At 45.9% G+C, this 20,310-nt stretch overlaps 1 protein-coding gene across 7 annotated transcripts in view; it reads left to right on the top strand.

Moving 5' to 3' along the window:
* ANKS1A (ankyrin repeat and sterile alpha motif domain containing 1A) overlaps positions 1-20,310 on the top strand; it is a 112,030-nt gene that overhangs the window by 31,667 nt on the left and 60,053 nt on the right. For 5 of the 7 annotated variants that reach the window (XM_030473120.1, XM_030473116.1, XM_030473122.1 and 2 more), the window contains exons 4-11: positions 505-567; positions 6,000-6,296; positions 6,966-7,041; positions 7,333-7,434; positions 8,718-8,813; positions 8,920-9,116; positions 10,826-10,915; positions 14,733-14,850. In XM_030473120.1, the coding sequence (XP_030328980.1) occupies positions 505-567; positions 6,000-6,296; positions 6,966-7,041; positions 7,333-7,434; positions 8,718-8,813; positions 8,920-9,116; positions 10,826-10,915; positions 14,733-14,850 (1,039 nt within the window). The remainder of the gene's footprint in view (positions 1-504; positions 568-5,999; positions 6,297-6,965; positions 7,042-7,332; positions 7,435-8,717; positions 8,814-8,919; positions 9,117-10,825; positions 10,916-14,732; positions 14,851-20,310) is intronic. The other 2 variants (XM_030473123.1, XM_030473121.1) reach the window with 1 other exon arrangement.

The raw sequence follows: 20,310 nt of genomic DNA, 5'->3' as shown, positions 1-20,310 counted from the left end.
ATAGGTTTCCACTTTGGGGCTGTGGTCAATCATGTCTTCAGGTACAGCTGCAGGCATTCGGTCTGTTTAAATAGATTTGAGATGTGTAGTTAGCTGTTTGCAATCCATCTGATAAGAACTGACTGAGGGCCCTGAGTGTAAACTCTTCTGCTCTGAGTAGAACAGGTATAAGGGAAACCTTTGCAAAAGATTAAAAGCTTTAGTGGTGTAATCCTTCCAGGTAATGTTTCATTAATGTCTGTTTAGTAGGAACCTTTCTAAATGAGAAAAGTCAGCTGAGTAGCCCGTGCTGCTTGTGTTTGGAGGCTTGTCAATGAAATTCACAGTGGTTCAAGTTACAGGAATCAGCAGCTGGAATGGCTTCTGCTGGTAATAGCTTTGACTGGAACAAGATGCTGTGTTCTGTCATTTCCACCCCTTGGGAGTCACCCATTGCTTTGTTGCTTTATCTCACCCATTTCATTATCACATTTTTTGTTTTCTTTTTCCTCTTCCTTTTTGTAGAATGCTCTTGAGATCAAAGAACTCAAAAAGTACGGCCCCTTTGACCCATATATCAATGCCAAGGTGTGTACTTTGCTGTCAGTATTTCACTACATCATTACTCCAAGCTGCACTCATGTGCTTCCAGGTGCAATGTCATCCAGTTGCAGTTAATACCTGTTCACTTTGCAGCAGCTTGGGAAAAATATGACCATTTATTTACTGTGGGTTTCTTTCTTCAAAGCAGTTATAGAAACATAATTTAAGGGAAGCTTTTCCTTACTTTTCCTGGGGGCTCCTTCAGTGCTTAGCCTTGTAGGACTCACGGTGATGGTCAGTTTGATTGGGCTGGATGACTTCCAAAAGGTAATGTTATTTCCATTAAAAATGCTTTAGGTTTTGTTTCATGTGCTAATGTTGCTGATAAATGCAAAGAGAAGGAATTCTCCTGCTTAAACATGGATGTTTTCTCTGTGGGCTGTTTGGAGTGGATTTTCCTGCCTTTCCCCCTACAAAATGCTGTATTTGTTGTTTGAATGGACAGTTAACTCTGGTGGTGGGGAGAAGGGAAGGCAGTAATGTTCATGCCTCCCTTCCCAAGTCCTTCGTGTCCTGCTTATTGCATCAGTCTCTCTTTTTTGAATGTTAAGTCTGTTGTGTTGTCTCACCCTTCAGCCCTGGTCTTCTGTTCCTGTTTTCTTGCCTATTTTGCTCCTCTTGCTTTTAGTTGTTCTTGAGCTACACAAAGGCATGACATCAGCACTTCGATGCGCCGAGGCTGAGCAGTTGAGGAAGCAGATAAGAAAGTTCCTGGTGGTGTCTTCTCAGACATCATTTTTCATTGTTATTTATAGTGAAGCTGCAGGCCAGCGATGGCAGAAGAGTCTCTGATTTATCATGAGGTATTTCTGGTTGCTTCCAGCCAGTTATTTGGGATCCAGCCATCCATGGCAGATTAAACTCTCAAAGTTTAGTTAGCCCTTTCGCTCTGCTCTGTCTGCGGTGCCTTGAAAACACACATCGAAGTTCCTGAGCTTGGTCACCACTGGGAATTGGGTTTGGGTTTGCAGACTTGTGTTTCAGGATACTCCAGTGCATACCTCTTAAGCACAAATATATCTACATACACATCAGTGATTTTTACATAAATCCAGATGGGAATTTTTACAACAATGAATGTCTTCTGTGGAAGCATCACAGTTGAGCAGTTCAGTTGCCTCAGAGAAACTTTCTAAATCATTGTCAGTAACAGAGTAAACTCTTCCACACTCCAGCACTGAAATGTTGAATGAATGAAACACACAGCAAGCTCACTTTCTTGTGGAGTTCTTACTCTGTAGTCTAATTTGGGGTTTATATTTTTCACAAGTGCCTTATTTTAAAGTTCCAGTTCACTTTCAGACATGGTTGTGGTGCTTTTGAGAACAAGGCAATGTGGTTTTTGTATCTGTGCCTTGGTTTTAAGGATAGAGATGATTTATACACAATCTGTTAGATTCATCACAACTTCTGACCAGCTTCCCACGAGGTTCTCATCAGGGTTGATGAAAAGCATGTGGAATCTTACCTGTCCTGCAAACCTTGATGTTTTCTTCATAGCCTGGCTGCAGGTGGGAGAACCACAGTAAGTCCAGGTGTAAAGTGTGTGAGTCCTTAGTTGGTGCTTCCAGCTTCCCAGCTCCGATGCAGGATGGGATGTCATACAGGAACAATTGAAGAGAGATGTTTCATCTTTCCAAACATTTTGGGATATTTAGGAGATGGGGGAAGCATTGATATAAGTTTGGACTACAGTCTAATCCTGTTGAGGAAGAGATAAGAAAGCCAGAAGCTTCTTGCTCTCCTAAGAGCTAAAGCAATAGTTAAGCTCCTTTTAATGTCTCTTTTAAACATCTTAGTTCAACAGGAGACCCCTGCAATATGTCTGTTACAAGACTTCTGAAAAGCAAATGATAGAAGCAAAGGAGATGGAGCAGCAGCTTTGCTTCAGTACCTCCTGCTATCTTGAATTTAGTTCTTTAATCTGTATGAAGGAACCAACCATTTGAGCAGAGCCAGCATAGAAAAAGCCATCACACAGCTCAGCTTTATGCACTGCACAAACTGCCTTTGTCTTTTTCAATTGGAAGCAAAGGAATCCTGCAGATTTGGTCTAAGGTGCTATAAAGGAAGGAGGCCTATTTCATCCTTCCTCTGCTCCTGGCAGTGCTGTGTGGGATACCTGTGGAAATCACATGCTGCAAAAGTTGGGAAGGAGATGGTACAAGTGACCAGGCAGCTCCAGCCAACTCTTCTGGCCAGCTTTGCGCCCAAGGTGGTGCTGTCCTTTGGGTGTCACCTCCTGGTGAAGTTTGGATTTTGCTTAATGTTTTTTTCTCTTTTATGCCAGTGAGACATGGCTGTTCTGTGCTTTAGGATCAGACGTGCCACTGGAGCAGCAAAATAGGTTTTTAATAGGGCAAGGCTCTGTTAGAAGTGTATACACTGACAAGAGACCCCAGCCCTGAGGCAGGATCATATCTACCTCAACCATTGCTGACCAGTGTTTGTGTAGAAGATTCTCAAAAGCCTTGGAGAGGGGCAGCTCTATGGTCTCTCTGGGCAGTTTATTCAACCATTCAAACCTTTGCAGGTTAGAAAGGTAGAAACCTTTCCCTTATTTAAACCCAGTCACCCCTTCTTCAGTTGAACCCCTCTGATGGTGTGTTAGGAACAGGGGTGCAGACAGATATACTTTAAGGGGTTATACATTCTCCATATTAGCATCTGATGAGGAGCATAAGGCCTATGGTATGTGGTATATAGTTACCAGGGCTTGGGTAATTTGATGGAGCCCATATGAAAGCAGAGGCATTCCTGTTTGTATTCCCATTTTGTGGTCTGTAGGGAGGCATCTTATGAGCCTGGCTTCTCACTCCCAACTGTGAACTGGGGGGGAGATGTGAGGATTCCTGCAGGAATGCAGCCCCTGGGCCCTCTTGAGTGCTCTATTTTTCTGAGAAGGTTTGAAATTTGGAGCCATTTGCCTTCTGGCTGCTGGAAAGGAATTCTCTTTTTCCATCTCCAATAAATATGTACGTCTGAGAGCTCATGCTTATTGTTCAGGCTCCGCTCTGGTTTGTGCTTTGCAGAGGTGATGTGAAGGGAGGCAAACTCCCTTGCCTGATCAGCTCTAGTGTTTGTGGCTGCTCAAAACTCTCCCAGAATGGAGGCAATAAAGACTCAGTGGGGGTTTCCAGTACACAGTCTGCGGTGGGGGAGGACCTGCTGGAATGATTCAGGGGATTTTACCAGCTGGGGATCTCTGTTGCAGGAGGAAAGTCTGGGGATCTCACCCTGAGCCTCAGAGCCCTGGTCTGCTTAAGGAAGATTGGACTAAATTGCAGTGAAGATGGGGGAAGCCTCCAACAATTATGTTATTAAAGGATGTTGTGTTCCCATTTCTGAGGCACCAGGCAGGTGTTTCGAGTTGCTGTCTGCTTTAAAGCACCCTTGAGGGATATGGTCTCTGTGCCAGGGAGGGATGAGAGGGGAAATCCCTGGTAGCCAGGGCGATGTGCCATGGGCAGTGCATGCCCCCCGTGGCTCTCTGCAGACACCCACTGCTCCAGAGGGACTGGGGTTATCTCCTCCTCCTGCAGGAACTGGCGTTGAGCCTCCTTCATGTTATGGGGCAGGCTGAGTTCCTTGGTCTTGTGCTGTGGACTCACTGGTAGCCGGGTTCCCTTCCCTGTCAGTTAATATGTGATTTACCCACCTTAAATGCCTTGAGAACAGCAGCTTAAACTGATTGATAGGTGTGATCTCTGTAGTTGTCTATTCTCTCCCCTTCTCACTCCATATGTATATTTTATGTGCAGACCTCTTTATTCTGCAGTAACTTCTGTCCACTTATGTGTGCCTTCCTTCATCATGGCTGCCTCTGCCACTCCAAGTATAGAGTCTGTTGTTTGACCTTCTGTGCTAACAGTGGTGCTGTGCTTTCCTTGCCTTCCTAAATATCTCACTCCTGCATGTGGCTGATGCTGCTTCCTGCCTCCTTAGACTTTGCTTTTACACAAGCTGCAGCTGCACAGAGCCTCTCCAGAGCTCCTCACTTCCCTTCTGCTTTTCACATGGCTGAAAAATGATGCACATACCAGATCCAAACAAGTGGGGGTTTGCATGCATGACTCCTGTAATCCTTAGAATGATTTACCATGGTAATAGGATTAAAGTACTTGTTTAACAGAGTAAGTTCTGCAGTGTGTGGTTGTGAAGTGGTGCAAAATACTGACTGTTCCTATAAGCTGGTATCCAAGAAAGTGCATGTGAAAGCCAAAAGGAAGGTACTTGTGATCAAATTCAGTCTCTAAAGTAGTACCTATAACTCCTTCAAGACAGGTTTGTTCTCTGGTTTTGTTTTTGGATTTTAATAGGAACTATTCTTCCTATATAGGAACTAAAATGACAAATTCAATTGTGATTCTTTCAGCTAAAGTTAAAGCGTGCAATAGTTCGTGCTAAAGTTTTTTTTGGGGTCAAATTGTTAGATAAATATTTGTTTCTAGAGCCCTGAACCAAAATCCCTTTGCGTATAATGATTCTGTAACACAGAGCAGTAAAACTAGAAACTTGAGGTGAATTTAATTTAAGAAAAGGCTTTCTTAAACCTGGCAACATTCTGATTTTGCACCTGCAAATGCAGTGTGTTGGGTTGCTTGTCTTTCAATGCTTTGCATTGCTGATTTTTACCCTGCCAGATGCTGCATGCATTGGTTGGATCTGGCTTTCACTATGGAGGTGTCCTCTTGTTGCTTGGACATCTCTTCCCCCAGCTGAGCTGATTCTTAGTGGAATGATCTGATTGCACTGCTTGAATTCACAAACTGCATGTAACTTAATGCACCCTTTCTTGTGAGCTTTGGAATTGCAAAGGTGGAATGACTGTTATAATCAGGATAAATAGGATTTGAAACAATTGAAGTTTAAATCTAAAATCATGACAGTTAAGCTACAGCAGGTAGAATTCATGCTGCAGTTTGCCTATCATACACTGTAGCCTTCTGTTTTTGTGGCACTTCCAAGTGTGGGATGCTGCCAACAAATAACAGACTGCCTTTCCCAAATGCTAGCAGGATTAATGGGAATCCAGATCCAGCTTGACAATCTCTTAAACCTTAGCATGGTCCCTTGATTTTGACCTCAGTGCTTTGAAAGCAGGCTATTCCACATATAGCACCTATTTCCCATAGAGCTGATTTAGCATATCTGAGTGAAACTTACTGTTCTGGCTGGTTTTGAAGCTTTCACTGGGTGGGTTGGTTGATGAGTTCAGGAGGGGATGTCTGTGCCTGGGTTTACCAGGCTACTGAGACGGTGAAAAGCTCCCTCCAGGCTGTTTCAAACTGGGCTCTCTGTTTCCCAACTGCCTTTTTGGTCTTGTTTTTGCATTTAAACTTCAATGGTTTGAGCGAGGCATGAGGCAGCTCTGTTCTGCCCTGTTCTGATGCACTGGCATTTGTGACCCCCCCCAGAACAACGACAATGAGACGGCACTGCACTGTGCTGCACAGTATGGCCACACCGAGGTGGTGAAGGTCCTTCTGGAGGAGCTGACCGACCCCACCATGCGCAATAACAAGTTTGAGACTCCTCTGGACCTGGCTGCGCTCTACGGGAGGCTGGAAGTTGTGAAGATGCTCTTGAACGCTCACCCCAATCTCTTAAGCTGCAACACTAAGAAACACACTCCTCTGCACTTGGCAGCTAGGAATGGTCACAAAACTGTAGTCCATGTCCTCCTGGATGCTGGCATGGATAGCAACTACCAGGTATCTGGTTTGTCTGTGTGTGAAGGGCTGCTCTGATAGCTGGGGGATGGAGAACCCCTATGGTTACATACAGAGAGCTCCACCTAACCTTCCTCCCAGAGGGATCGTTTATGAAAGATGAGCAGTAGCTTTGTTTGCCTCTGGGCTGTTTGTTCAGCTCTTAGTTGCTCTGAGAAGCTGCTCAGAGGGGTTCTGGTGCTGTGCATGCTTCCTGCCTGCTTGGTAGTTGGACAAAGAGCCCCAGACACATGGCAAGGGAGAAAAAAAGCTGAAGCTGTTCTCTCCCGCAATACTGTGAGCTCTTGATAGTGATGAAGGCAAACTGTGTCTCTTCCTATCAAGCCACTTGTGAATATGCTGGTTTTGCAGTTCTGGCTTGTATGGGGTGGTCTTGTCTTTCCTTTCCAGGACATGACCTCTCACTAAGCTGTACCAAGTCCTTTCTTGGTCTCTAACCTGGGCCTGCATGTCTCTGAAGAGACCATCCCCATTTTCCATTCCAAATTCTCAGCATTGTAGTAAGATTGATAGCCTGTCCTCAGGTGTAGATGTTGTTGCCCATGCTTTGTATATGATGCCATATATTTATTGCTTCTGTAACCTTCTAAAACGTGCCTCCATCCCCATTCCCCAGTCTGGCTTCATGCTATGTTTCCATTTAATTTGCAGACTGAAAAAGGCAGTGCTTTGCACGAAGCTGCTTTGTTTGGCAAGACAGATGTGGTACAAATATTGCTGGCTGCAGGTGAGAGAATGATCCTCTTTTGAAGCAATAACGTGGTGATACTTTCACCCAGAACTAGAGGAAACCCCATTATAGTGGCAGCATGTTTCTCCAACCAGCTATCAGAGTTCCTTTGAGAGGGCTGTAGAACTTCTCTCTCGGTCTTTGGCTTCAGTTCTGCCTCTCTAGAGCATTTTTTAGCTCCCCCCAGTGATGATCACAAATGTAAGATTTGACTTAACATGAAGACATGACTTTGCACATAGTTAGAAGATATTCTTGCTTTTGCCTTCTCTACACCTATTGCCATAGGTATTGATGTGAACATAAAGGATAACAGAGGACTGACAGCTCTGGATATTGTGAGGGAACTTCCCTCTCAGAAAAGCCAACACATAGCAGCTCTTATTGAAGGTAAGTGATGTAGCTCTGTGTGTGGGGAGAAGTTTGGGGTGCTGACTGTGCTAGTGCACATACAGGATTTTGTTCTGTAGTCCTGGAAGGTGCTGGAAGCAAAGCAGCTTCAGGTCAGGTCCCTCAATGAGAATCTTACAGGTGTAGGAAGGAATGATGCTGCAATGCTCTGGTGAACTATCTCCAGACCAAACACTTGCAGGGGGATGTTTGGGTGGACTTTAGGGGGATTAGCTCCTTTGCTGAAGGAGTGTGACATAACTTTTAGAGTTCCAATGGGCTTAATTGAGGTTTGTTTAACTCACTTTAGAAGTTAATGAAAATTAAAAATAGCCTAAATCTGCTTGCAGAAAGTGAAGTAAGTATCTTTAGAAATGGTTTTGGATTAGCTGTCCCTTCATGTGGCTGCGTAGGCAAATAGTTGTCCACAGATCTTAAATCCTACTCCTCACTTCATTCTGAAGCTTGGGTGTGGATTTTTTACAGATGAGGTTTACAGAAAAGGCCTTGATTACTTGTGGCTTATTAAGGAGCTTGGCCCATTGTGCCTGTCCAAGTTAGGGAACGAAATGTGGCATTTTAGCTAAATTCATACCTTGTAATTACGCTGTCTCAATTTCCTCTCAGCTGTGGGGAGAGAGAGATCAGAAGCGTGTGCAACTGGTGTGCATTATTCATGCTTTGCATTTGAGAGCTTTACAGGTTCAAAGCACTTTGCAGACTTTTAATTAAGCTTTGCCTGTGAGGCTGGTGGGTATTTTATCTCTATTCTGAAATAGAAGATAAAAAATGGCCTTTATAACTGAAGTTCTTGCAGGTAAATGCTGTTAGTTTGCTCCTGTGAGCTGGCTGTGTGAGGTGTTACTGTCTGACTTTGTGCAAGTAGGTTTAATGTTTCTGGCTTTGCCCGTGATTTGGATCATGGCTAGAATTGGTTTCTCTGTCTTATGACTCCAGAAGACCAGACTACATCCCTGTTTAGTGATGTAGCTTGTGTCTACAACATGAAGTAATGTGCTCCATGATGATGTGTCCATACAGCTTTCTGATTAAAGAGTCCTCTAAAAGTTCAAAGACCCATCCTTAACCTTGTGCGTGTGATTAAAGAGGTCTCCTGCTTCTATTTTGGGATCTGAGCTGCAAGTTTTAATAACGGGTTATTTTTTGGAGAGTTCCTAAGCTGACAATTGGCCTTCCATCCACAAGGGAGGAAGTACCATATGCTGACGTGGATGTAAAACTAGACTGACACAAACTGACCCTGTCATTCCACCTCACTGCAGATTACACCATCGGGAAGAAGAGTGCCAAAGCTGCAGAGAAGACTGTTCAAGCACCACTTGTTCCCCCCACTGATCCTGTGGGCCGGATACCTCAGGGTAGGCTTCATACCACAAGAGTCACTAGCACTCTTCTTCTTCAAGCGCTGACTTTCCAAGGGCAGAAGCCCTGAGTGATGTGCTTGTGTCTCTTCTCCTCTCCCAGGTGATGTGGAGAAAGCAGTTACAGAACTGATCATAGACTTTGATGTGAACCCAGAAGAGGAGAGTCCGTATGAAGCTTTGTACAACGCAACGTCCTGCCACTCCCTGGACAGCCTTGCCAGTGGGAGATCCTCAGATCGAGAGTCTCTGAACAAGGAACCTGAATCAACTGGCCTCAAAGCAGCAGGAGTCAGGCCTGTATGTAGCTACGTGTGCTCCTCCCTGCTTGCCTTAGGATAAGCAGCTTGCCTCCAATGTCATGATTTTGCACAGGCTCCCAATCCCCCAGCTTGAGGAAGTCTTTAAATCCATCCCTGACATTGATTGCAGCAGGCAGGTACCTCTCCTTTTCACTGTCCTGTTCACATAACCCCTCTTGTATTGCCCACAAGTAGCCACCTCTTTGTGCTGATTTTCACTTCGTGTTGCATCCATCTGTTTTCTGGCAGTTGAATTTGGGTGCCAGTGAATTTGGGTTTATCAGGACATTACGCTTAGCTGAAGGACTAACTTGTGTAGAAAAATGCTTTGGAAACTTGTGTGCAGCATTTTTCTCATCTCTCTTGCTCTCTGCTTTGCCCAAGAGAAGGCTCTCAAGAAATTATCTTCAAGAATATCCCACTGGAAGGTAGTTGGCAGTGGAACCTTTTTGGGGTGTGTGTATTACTTGCAGAGATCTGTAGAGGGTACTCAAGGCTTTACAAAGCAATGCAAAGCTCCTGGAACTGTCTACAGTGAAGTCTTCCTTACCTTCTGTTAGTTGCATCTGCTGCCCCCTTAGCAACCAGTGCCTGTGGGGCAGCTGGGATGCTGGCCTTGCAGCATGCTGTGTCAGCTTCAGGGGTGCTTTTCTGCTTGGTTTTACAAAGCCTGCTCTGTGGATGTAGTTCTGGACAAAAGGCAAAGAACAATTAAACTGCTGCTGGTACAGTAACCATGATTGCTCTGTCTCTGCAAAGAGGGGCATCTTTTTTCCTGTACTATTAGCAAATGTAGTAGAAATGAAACAAAAGCTCCAGAAGCCTGACACTTCAGACAGATCTCTCTCTAGGATGTGCAGTACACGGGGCACTATCTTGTTATTAACTGAATCTTGGTGGCTTACATCCATCCATGTACTGTCCTGTATTGATGGTGTCTGGTGTGAAATAAGCTCAGCTCTGGCACAGATAAGACGAGAGGCTGAACTGCAGTGAAAAGGGAGAAGGAGGGACATGCTCTGTGAGCGTGCTGGAGTTTATTCCTAAACTTGTTCGATGTTTTTGGAATGAGTTCACCTTTCAGTCTTTACCATTAGATGGAGCTGTTGCAGGGCAGGAGATGACATGGAGTTGTGTTCAGCTCTGCATGGAGGCAAAGCAGCGCAACTCTGGTTGCCCACAGGCAATGCTGGGATGTTTGAGGACTGCAGTGCAGCATTGTCTCTTGATCTCTAGGGTTTTGCACTATAAAAGGTTCCTCTGGAATCACTTACTGTTTTATTAAGACACAAGCGATGTCTTCCCTTCCTACCCATTTGCATGAGTTCATTACTGACCTTGGCTGTGTGCTGCCCTGCCACTGAGATTACTAGTCTGGGTCTGAATGAATTGGCTGAGGTAATGAAGCACTAAGCCTGTGTAAACAGCACCTTCCACCCCAGCAGTTTCATTCTCCTGACAGCATAGTTGGTGCTCACGTGGGCTGGAGCTGGCCTTGTGCAGTGTCACCACTGCAGAGCACAAGTGGGTGCTCTGTTATCAGTAGCACTCAAGCTCTGAGCTGGTAGGACTAAACTTCTCCACCCACATGAATTTGAGGAGGTCCTTACCATGCTGCGTTCACAGCAGCAGCATGGACACAGTGGTGGAAGCAGAAGGGGTTGTGCTTTAACACAACACAGTTGACTGTGATCTTCTAAACCACAGAGAGAACGTCCGCCGCCGCCTGCCAAGCCACCGCCTGATGAAGAGGAGGAGCAGCATGTGGAGAAGATAGGCCATGGTGCTTCCTGTGAGGTATGTGATGCTTGATCTGGGGTGTTTTCCAGGTTTAAAGATCAGTTTAATTAGCTTGGAAGGAGCCAACTGTGATATTAACCTTGCAAGTTGGGTTGTGAATGGGAAGTTTTCCTTCATTCCAGCATTGCTGCTGTCACTTGCCATGGGAACTTCCTTTGTGCAGTTCTTCCAGGGCACCTCTGTGTTGCCCTTTAGCCTTACTTTCCTATTCTTGGCTGGGAATTCCCTTAGGAAGAGTTTTTTCTGAATCACATTGTGATGTGGACTGTTGCCCATTTGTAATGATCCCACCAAATGCATCTTCACTTGAGACTGAAACCCAGAGGACCGTTAGTTCCTGCTTCCACTGAGCTTCCAGATGTGGAGGAGCGGCGTGGACCTGTGGATCCCACTGACATGAACTGGGATCAGAGGCTTGAATTCGGCTGAGAATGTGGCCCAGGATATCTTAATGCTGTCTCTGCAGAGGTCAACCCCTGTGAGCTGCTTTTTGAAAGCTTTTCTATTCTGCATCTTTGCTTCTGGGCTTCCTATTGCTCATTTTTACTCCATTTTACATCACTCGGATGTGAAGGCTCTCCAGGAGACCCATCTGTGGGGGGGTGTGAAACCACAAATGTGTCTTGGCAACTTCTGACACCCAGGGAAATCTTCAAACCCAAATCTTGAGGATTTCCTTGCTTTTCCGAGTGCAGTGGGTTGTATGTAAAACAAGTGGAGTGTGTTGTAACAGCCTCCCATTCACCAGATGCTTTGCTTTGAATGTGTTGATCTGCTGAAGTTCCTACAAGACAGAAATGTGATCTGTTTTCTGAAGTATGTCTCATCTACATGAGACATGAGTAAACATTATTTGCTTTAACAGAACTGGCTTTTTCTAGACAGTTAAAGCTCCAAACAGTGCATAATTTCACCTGAAATGTGGAACTGTGGGCTCATCTCTCCCCTGCTGTTGAAATGGCTTTGCAGGGTGATAACCAGTCCATGGCTGGCTGGCTGGCAGCAGAAGAGAGCTGCAGAGCAGGTCACAGCATAATTGGAAGCAGAACTTGTTCATGATGACAAACATGAGGGAGGAAAATGTGCACTGACTGCCCCTGCTGAGTTATCTTGCCATATTTAATTATAAAGCACCTGCTGGGTTGTCCTGGCTTTAATGGCTTTGGAAATATGATCCATTAAAGGAAATCTTGCTGGCAAATAGACTTGTACAGAGTGACTCGCTGGGGAGATCTGGATTTGTAACCAAGTTCATTGATAGAGCTTACAGGCAGTGTGTGTGTGTCGCTGCCTTCTCGATGTACTGATAAGGCTGGTTTGGCTCTGATTCTTTGGTGCTTCTGGGGTGCTCTGCTTTTCTGACTCCTGCCCCTTAGTTATCATCTCAGTACATGTTCTCCCTGGGTTGGGCAGGTGTGAACAGGAATAAGCTTAGGGAATGCTGTAAATGTCTCATTGCAGCATCCTGGTCTGGCATCCTCTAGACCTGCCCTCACATTAGAGCCAGGACAGTCAGTCATTGCGTATGCTGGGGTTGGGCCAAGCTCTAGTTTGAAAAGTAGTCTTTTTATTCGGCTGCCAAGATGGGGCTATCAGTCAAAACAGATGTGCATAAACAAGAAACTTTTCACTTTTACCATGGAAAAATATGAGTACAAAGAGGCAGAAGAGCTGATTGTTTGAGGTGCTCAAGTGCCGCCTTCCACTATCTGCAGAAACCTTCTGAGGTTGGAGCTGAGTAAGAGTCTGCGTTGGCAAATGAGGCTGCAGTTTCAGTTGTTTACTCCTCATCTCCAAAAGGGAAGTGCAGATGAAAGACAAGGCACCATGATTGTTCCAGCAGCTTGGTTTGCAGCTCTGCTGAGGGAGGAGAGAGAAAAGAGATGAGTTACCCTTTAACAAGGCTTTCAAAGTCCATTGTTGTGCATTAAATACACTTTAAAGAGCATGCTCATTATTAACAACATCTTATTTTTGGGCTTTGCTAATAGTGAATATTTCTACATGCTCTCCAACACATATAAATAAAAGATGAATTGGAAGAAAGGTTGATTTGATTTTGTTACTCCTGGTTGCAGAGCCTTCGGAGCAAGCACAATTCTCCAGCAAACAATGGTCTTCATTTTGGGTGAATTTAAACCTGAAACTCTACTTCCAAGCTCTATATAGAGTTTTTAAGGATGAGAGATGGAGAAAACAAAGTGTAACGAGGCCTATAAATGCATACACAAAAGTTTACAAAGCCCAAGCTGGGAATTGTGTGCTCCTGGGGAGCTACTGCCTTCAAGTGTGTTCAGTGCATTTGAAAGAGGACAGCACAATGATCATCATCTGCAGAGTCTGAGGAGTATCCTAGTGCCTGCTCGAGGTCCAGGCTCCAACTGCTCTGGCAGGCTGCTGCTGTGCAGTATTTTTCCAAGCTCTCTGGCAAGAGCCTGTCACCTACTGTTAAAGTCTGGTGGTTTTGTGCCACCATCTGGTCAGAGGTTTTGTCCCTTAATTTGCTCGTGATGAGCATCTTCACCTCAAAAGGAGCAGCTCTGCCTGACAGCTCCTGCTCCAAGCAGGTAAAACAAAGACTTCTTTGCCGGACATGGCCCGTTTCCTCCCATTGAGAAAGTTGATTGAAAAGCCAGCTGGGCTTTGCAGGAACAGCACACGGATGTTGGAATCCTGTCTGTGCTGCTGGCTCCTGGTGCCTCTCCAAGACTGCCTAAGCTTCCAGAGGTCCTGGCTAGATTGCAGTCAGGTAGGTACCTATTTGCCCTTGAAGCAACTTGGATGCTTTCACTTTGGGGAAGAAATTGGAGGTGGTGCTTAGTCTGCTGTCTAGACAGCAGCAGTACAAGAGCCCTCTTTGGGGAGATGTCTTGTTCAGACCTGTTCTTCCCTGTCTTGGCAGCAGGTCAGGATCACTTGTTTTCTGGCTTGGGTTTGACCCCACCACCCTTGGCTGTAGGCACACAAGGCTCCTGGGACAGGGTTGCATCAACCTGCCAGGCTGTGACCAGGAGATGGTGCTGGAAGGCAGCTGACCATGCAGGCAGGTGCCCTGGAGCCCAGTTTAGCCCAGTTAGCACTGGGATGGCACGTGTCGCTCTGTAAGGACGTCAGACCATTGTCCTTGGCATTGAGGCAGGCCAACGTGTGAGTCTGCAGCAAGACTCATTTGGATCCTGCTTCAAGCCCACAGCCCTGCACATGCATGGTGGCTTTCCAGAGCAGATTGCTGGAGGGTCTCCCAGTATTACAAACAACTGCTGATCAGAGACTTTTTGGGATTAAAATGAGCACAATCACTGCTGCACATCCTGAGGTTACACTGAGTTTATACAGTATTGCCTGACGCTCATTAGTCCTAAATACACCGTGAATCCTGAGGTTAGGAATGCTGGAGCTGAGACTTCTGAGGAGGAGGAAGGCATTTGGGCTTTTTTTAGCCATGTCCCAGTAGCGCAGCAACTAACTAGTGAATGACGATGCAAATTCCAATAGCAACAGTAAATCTGATGAACAGGAATAATGGTCTCAGCTCTTTTTCTCCCTCCAGGTTGTCTGCAGACCTGGCACAGTGAATCAGTCAGTGCTAGAAAGTTGTCAGCAACCTTAAATACTAGAAAATGAAGGGGGTTTGGGTGGCTTTTTGAGGGGGTAAAAAAAAAAGGGAGTATTACATTTTGGATCCCACTGCACAGCGAAGGTGTTGCATCTGCCAATTCCTCGCTTGAATCATGGCATAAAGAGGCCTTGTGCTTTATTGCTGGGATAAATAGCACTGCTTTGTGGAGCTCTACATTATGCTGTTTTTCATTAGGCCTCTGGTGCACGAGGAAAGAGCAGGGGAAGTGGAGCTGAGGAAGAGGAACACCCCTACGAGCTGCTGCTTACAGCAGAAACTAAGAAGCCCGTTGCAGTGGATAGGAAAACGAAAGGTAAGTGCCCATCCGAAGAGCAGAGCCGTTTGCTTAGATGCATTTAAAGGAAAATATAGAGGGCAGAGAGTAACTGGAACAGTTAAACTTTGTTGGGTGGGGTGGCTGCATCAGCACTGCAATTGTTTTGTTTCCTGGTAATCTTCACTTTTAGAAAGGGGAGATCTAAATGTTCTTGTACAAAATGTACACAGAGGAAGGGCAGCTCTATCCTGACAACTGAGAGATTGCAAAGACCTCCTCTGGTAACTTGGAAAATAAGCAAATCTTGGGCAGAATCAAGTGAATGCAGAGGGGTGGAAGAGATGAGCTGATACAAGCATTCAAATGAACTGTATTCTCCATCCAGCTGAACTTGAAGCCCTGCTGGCGTCGCATGTTTATACCAGCAGATGATTTGCCCTGCTATCCTGGTCTTAAAATCAACATCCCCCAGTGTCTTAAAGCTAATTCGAGATGTAAACTAACAAAGGAGGAAAACAAACATGTGTCGAGCAAGCCCCCTTCTAGAACTGACTGAAAATCCACCATATAGCCAGGTTAAGTGTCAAACTAGTCTCTCTTCTCCCAGAGGAACTCGTGTGCTTTACAAAGGATCTGGGAACACCTTGTCTCTTGTGTTTGGCTGGTGCTGGGCTTTTTGGCTTTCCTTCAACAACAACAAAAGATTAAAGGAAAAACATCTCTTGCTTTATTCGAAAGTCCTGAGCAGGAATTTTGAAGGATTTAATTTGGACTATAAACCTGGAACCCATCTCACTGAGGATGAACAGGGGATAATGAGGACGTAATGTGATGCCTCATTGACTGCTCTATAAGACCTGCAGCCTTTTTTCCTCCCTTCTTGCAGCATGATAGCTTTCATTCCATGAGTCCTGCTGTACTCCAAGCTTGGATAGGGTGGCACAAGAGGTCATTGCTTTCCCACCAGCATTTGCCAAAGCCCCTTGCTGCCGGAGGCAAAGTTAGGATGCTTTTCAGATTGGTGCTTTGTGGTCTCAGCCAGGAATAGTCCTTGGGTGACAGCCATTGAACCAGAAGCTTTCAGGCTATCTTTTCAGTGTGCAGCTATTGCTGGTTATTCAAGTGTGAGCTATTCCTGACTGCTTTGCTCCTTTCTCTAGCTACTGTGTCCAGGCTTCATGAATATGAGTGAAGGTGTGTCATAATTGTGTGTCAGATTGAAATAAAACCTCAAAGTGATGCCTCTGCTTTGTCGTTGATGCAAATCTCTTCTCCTGAACACATGAAGACAGTACTGCAGGCATCTAAGCCCCACTTCATGGAGAGCTTACAGGAAGCATCTTAACAGGAAGCCTGTTAAGGATCCAGAGCAAAGTCATATCATAATGAACAGCTAGAAAGATAATAGCTGGGACTTCAGGGTTTGGTCTGTGGACAGTGTTACTGTGGTTGTAACAGACCTAGAGCCCTTCCCACTGTTGTAGTGGGAGAAATCCAAGGATGCAGTTGAGTTTTCTCATCTTCCAGGACTTTTCTGCTCTCTTAAATGCAATTAGCACTGACTGATGTGGTGGAGCCATGGATCTGGAGGTGAAGAGCTGCTCCTTGGGAGAAGGGACCCAGCCAGTAGATTTCTCATCTCTTGCATTTCAGCTTGTCGGGGCCATGTCCCATGGCTCTTCCTGGTGGACCTGGAGAAAGAGACATGATTGTTTCCCCCTTCTCCAGAGGGTACCAGCTGTTTTCCATGACATCCCAGCGTGATCCCTGTGGCACGAGCACATGTGTGACCATGTCCCCAGCTGGCAGCTCTCCCTGTGCTGCAGGAGCTGCTGAGCTTTGACAGGGCCCTCTGTCATCTTCCATCTCTGCTTGTGGACTTCACGCTTCTCAACCCCAATATGAAAAGAGACAGTGACTACTCTTCTGGTGTGTGGTGTTCATCCCTTCTTTCTGTCCCAGCCTTACAGGTTGCTTCTTTCTGCACAGGAGTTTTCTAACTGCTCTGGGAGGGTGGATCAGCTTTGAAATCTGCTTTATTGCACTGGGAACAAAAGTAAATGTTTCCTGCTTTTGCAGTAGTTGGGGTCAGATGCCAGAAGGACATGTGGAAGCAGATGTAGCAAGTATGAAACAGGAGGTATATACTGATAGGGTTGGGGGAGAAGATGCATTTAGGGAGTAATAGAGTCATTGTGGCAAGAAGTTAAACAAGGGCTGAAGGAGGCTTACTTGGGGTGTTAGAGAATTTTCCCACCTCTGGATCAGAAGGGTCCTGGAGCATCAAAGGCAGCAGCTCAATCCCAAGACAAGGAGCAGGCTGAACATGGCCTTGAATTGCTTCTTGGCTCTCGATCTGAGAGACTGGGCTTCTAGATGTTACTTGATGCATTCTGGAGGAGCCTTTGGTCAGAAGAGGAGGACTCTGATTCTTGTGGAGGATTGAGAAGGGCTTTTGAGGGCAGCTGAAAGGCTGAATTTCAGGCATGCTGGGTTTAATGGTGCCTTTCATATGTGATAGCTGCCTTTGTTTCTCTGGCTGTGAGTTGCCTTGTATCTAGTGACGAGATGAACGTGGTATTATCCGCCTGGCTTTGGTTGCCTTTTGTGTCCCTTGCAGCAGTTTGCAGTCACATGCTGGAGTACTGGGAAAAGTTGGCCTCATGTTTTAGGCAGAGTATCAGAAGTGGTTGAAGCCAAATGCTTTCCCATCCCCTTTGGTAAGGAAACTACGTGCAATCACATGCATGAAGTCAGGGTGTTCAGGACTTGTAACGGGGCCAGGGGTGGTGAGCTGTGTGTGGACTGACCGGGAGGAGACAGTTCAACTCCTCCTGCGTTCAGAGACCTGATGGAGGATGGATGCAGAAAACGCTGCTGAGTTCTGATGTCTGTCTTGCTTCTCAGGAGAGTCACCACAAGGGCTGTCAGCAGTAACCAGTTGCAGGTAGGACTCAATTGGTTCCTTCTGATTGTTTTAAAACCTGGTATATGTTGAGGTTCTGCTGTGCTGCTTCCATAGGAAGCCCAGCTTGAAGTGCCTACTTTGCCCTTTGTCTTGCTAGAGTTTTTCTTTGTGGTTATACTGGTTCAACCAGATGTATGACTGAGCTCTAAACCAAGGTCTGAAATGAGCCAGTGATAAAAACCAAACATGCTGCAGAGAGATTTAAAGGAAATATCTCTCCACAGAGCCAGATTATGGCCACAGGAACAGCGGGATGGATATCACTGTAGGGTATCCTTGGGGACACATGAGTATTACAAACAAAAGTTGAAAGGGACAGAAACCTCTTGGTTTACCATGAGATGAATGACAGTGTAGAACCACAGCCTACATGCCTTCCTTTGGTTTCATCATGGCTGGAGGACAGATCCTTTTCCATGTCTCAGGTCCAAGCCCTCATTTCTGTTGTCATGATCTATTTAGAAACTTGTCTGCAGAATCATATTAAGCAACTAGGGCAGTGTTTTACTGCCCTTCCTCAAAAGGGGAATAGGAAAGAGAGTATAGAAGAGCACAAGTTCAGGTAGCTCTTGCAGGACAGACTCTACCCAGAATGACTGAGCTTGGTGAGACTAACCCAGGAGCACACTGTACAGGTCTGGATTTCACATGCAGTACCTCACTGTAAACGAGCCTTTGGTTCAGTTTTACTGCAGCTGAAGGTTATGTTTGCACTTCTAAAGTGCACCCTAAGGGCCAGTTTCCTCCTTGCTGGCTTTCTATGCCACAGGAGATAGATCTGCATGCTCCTCACTTGACAAATTCTGGCATGATGTAGCACAGGGAGCCTTTTCTATATCAAAGTTAGAAGCTAGGGTGTGCCCTTGCTAGTTTTAAGGTTGGGGAGCTTAAGCAAAAAGCAGCTGCAATAACAGCTTCATTCTCCTAATCCAGGCACATGAAACAAATCCTGCTGATGATATATAGGGAAAGAAATTCAATCAAGGCAGAGCAGTTGCAGCTCAGTGTTAGGAGTTTAGGGAAGTGCTTTGTATCTGGAATCATCAGGCTGCTGGCAGGGAAGCTCGTAACTGAATCCTGCCTGGGAAGCTGACAGGCTGTACCCAGAAAGGGGCTCCTGTTCCCATCAGGTGTTGGAAGCAGCTTCTCCTCATGGTGAAACCTGCAGCAGGCATTGGCTGAAGAAGTTGGGATCAGTCAGATGTGTGTGTTTGGGTGCAAGATCAGCTAGGGGAGCTGGACAGAAGTCCCTGTGTTAAGGATCACTCCCTTTCTGAGTTTAAACATGTAACTGGAGGAGGGTGCTTTCATGTCCCTTAGAATGCAGCAGATGGATGGAATGGGGGGCTCTTGGCTATTCTAGCACCTGAATATTATTTTTCCCTTCTCCAAATTCACTACACCCTTGAAAAATGACTACTGTTTCCATCTTTGTGCCACAAGAAAAGTGATCAGCACATCAGCTGAATCATGTCAGTAACCTGTCCCAAAAAGGTCTATCTTCCTGACATGGCCAGTGGTTGTTCTGGTTGATCCTGAGGCCCCTTTAGGTGAAACCCCAAAGGCTAAGGTCCTCAGGGTTCCTGCCACGTGCACCTGAATGGTAAGAAGAAACAAGATGACTCTTCCTACATGAGTTCTTCTGTCTGCAGGCTCTGAAACACGCTGAACATCTCCTTCATTACGTTCTTCACATCTTCTGAGCAACTGCTGTTGCTCTTGCTTCATCCCTTCCTTCCTTGGCAGCTTCCTTGTATTTCAAGCCCTTCATGGGCTCGAGGATGAATGGTGGCTGTGATTTCTGTTCAACAGGAGTCCTTTTGTGAGGCTCTGGAGCTGGATTTGGAGCATTTTGTTCTGGCTGGACTCAAGTGTTCCAGCACGTGGCATAAACTTTCACCAGCCGCCTCTCTGCCTTCAGCAGAAATGTCACTAAAGGTTAAGCTGGGGCATGGAAGAAATGATTCCCAGGGAAGGAAAGAGGCCAAGAAGAAAGGCTGTTGATTTTGCAGTTTTTCCCTCCACATTAGGTTACTGTGACTGTCCTTTCAATGCTGTGTTCCTCCTCCCAGGTCGGCAGCTTTACGTTACTCAGAGCAGTCTGTCCTGTGAATGCAGCATGTCTGGTCTCCTCTTAGGTTTCTCTCCACCATTACAGCTTCATAACTTTATGCAAAGTAACTGAACATAGTCTGGTCTTCTGATCTCCTGACGGGGTGCTGCTCTTGGCACTCCCCAGTGTTGGGCATGGTGCTGGTGACGCCACCTGCCCACAGGGAATGTGCCTCCCCCTTGGCAACTTCAGTCACACAACTTGTGGTTTATGTGCCCATGCAGGATCATCAACAACTACTTCATTGTCCTGGAATCTTTAACTCATAGGATCCAGGCTGCAGTAAGGCCTCGCATCACTTGATCCCAGTGGGAAGCGCGGTCTGCGGCACGCTGCCTGGCCAGTCAACCTCCGCTCGGGCTTCTGCTGCTCCTGACTCAGCTGCCAACTGAGCAAACTGCTTTAAGCATCTTGT

The sequence above is a fragment of the Strigops habroptila genome, chromosome 18 (assembly GCF_004027225.2).
Source record: "Strigops habroptila isolate Jane chromosome 18, bStrHab1.2.pri, whole genome shotgun sequence".
NCBI classification, from domain to species: domain Eukaryota; kingdom Metazoa; phylum Chordata; class Aves; order Psittaciformes; family Psittacidae; genus Strigops; species Strigops habroptila.
This window is presented reverse-complemented; position numbering and strand designations above follow the sequence as displayed.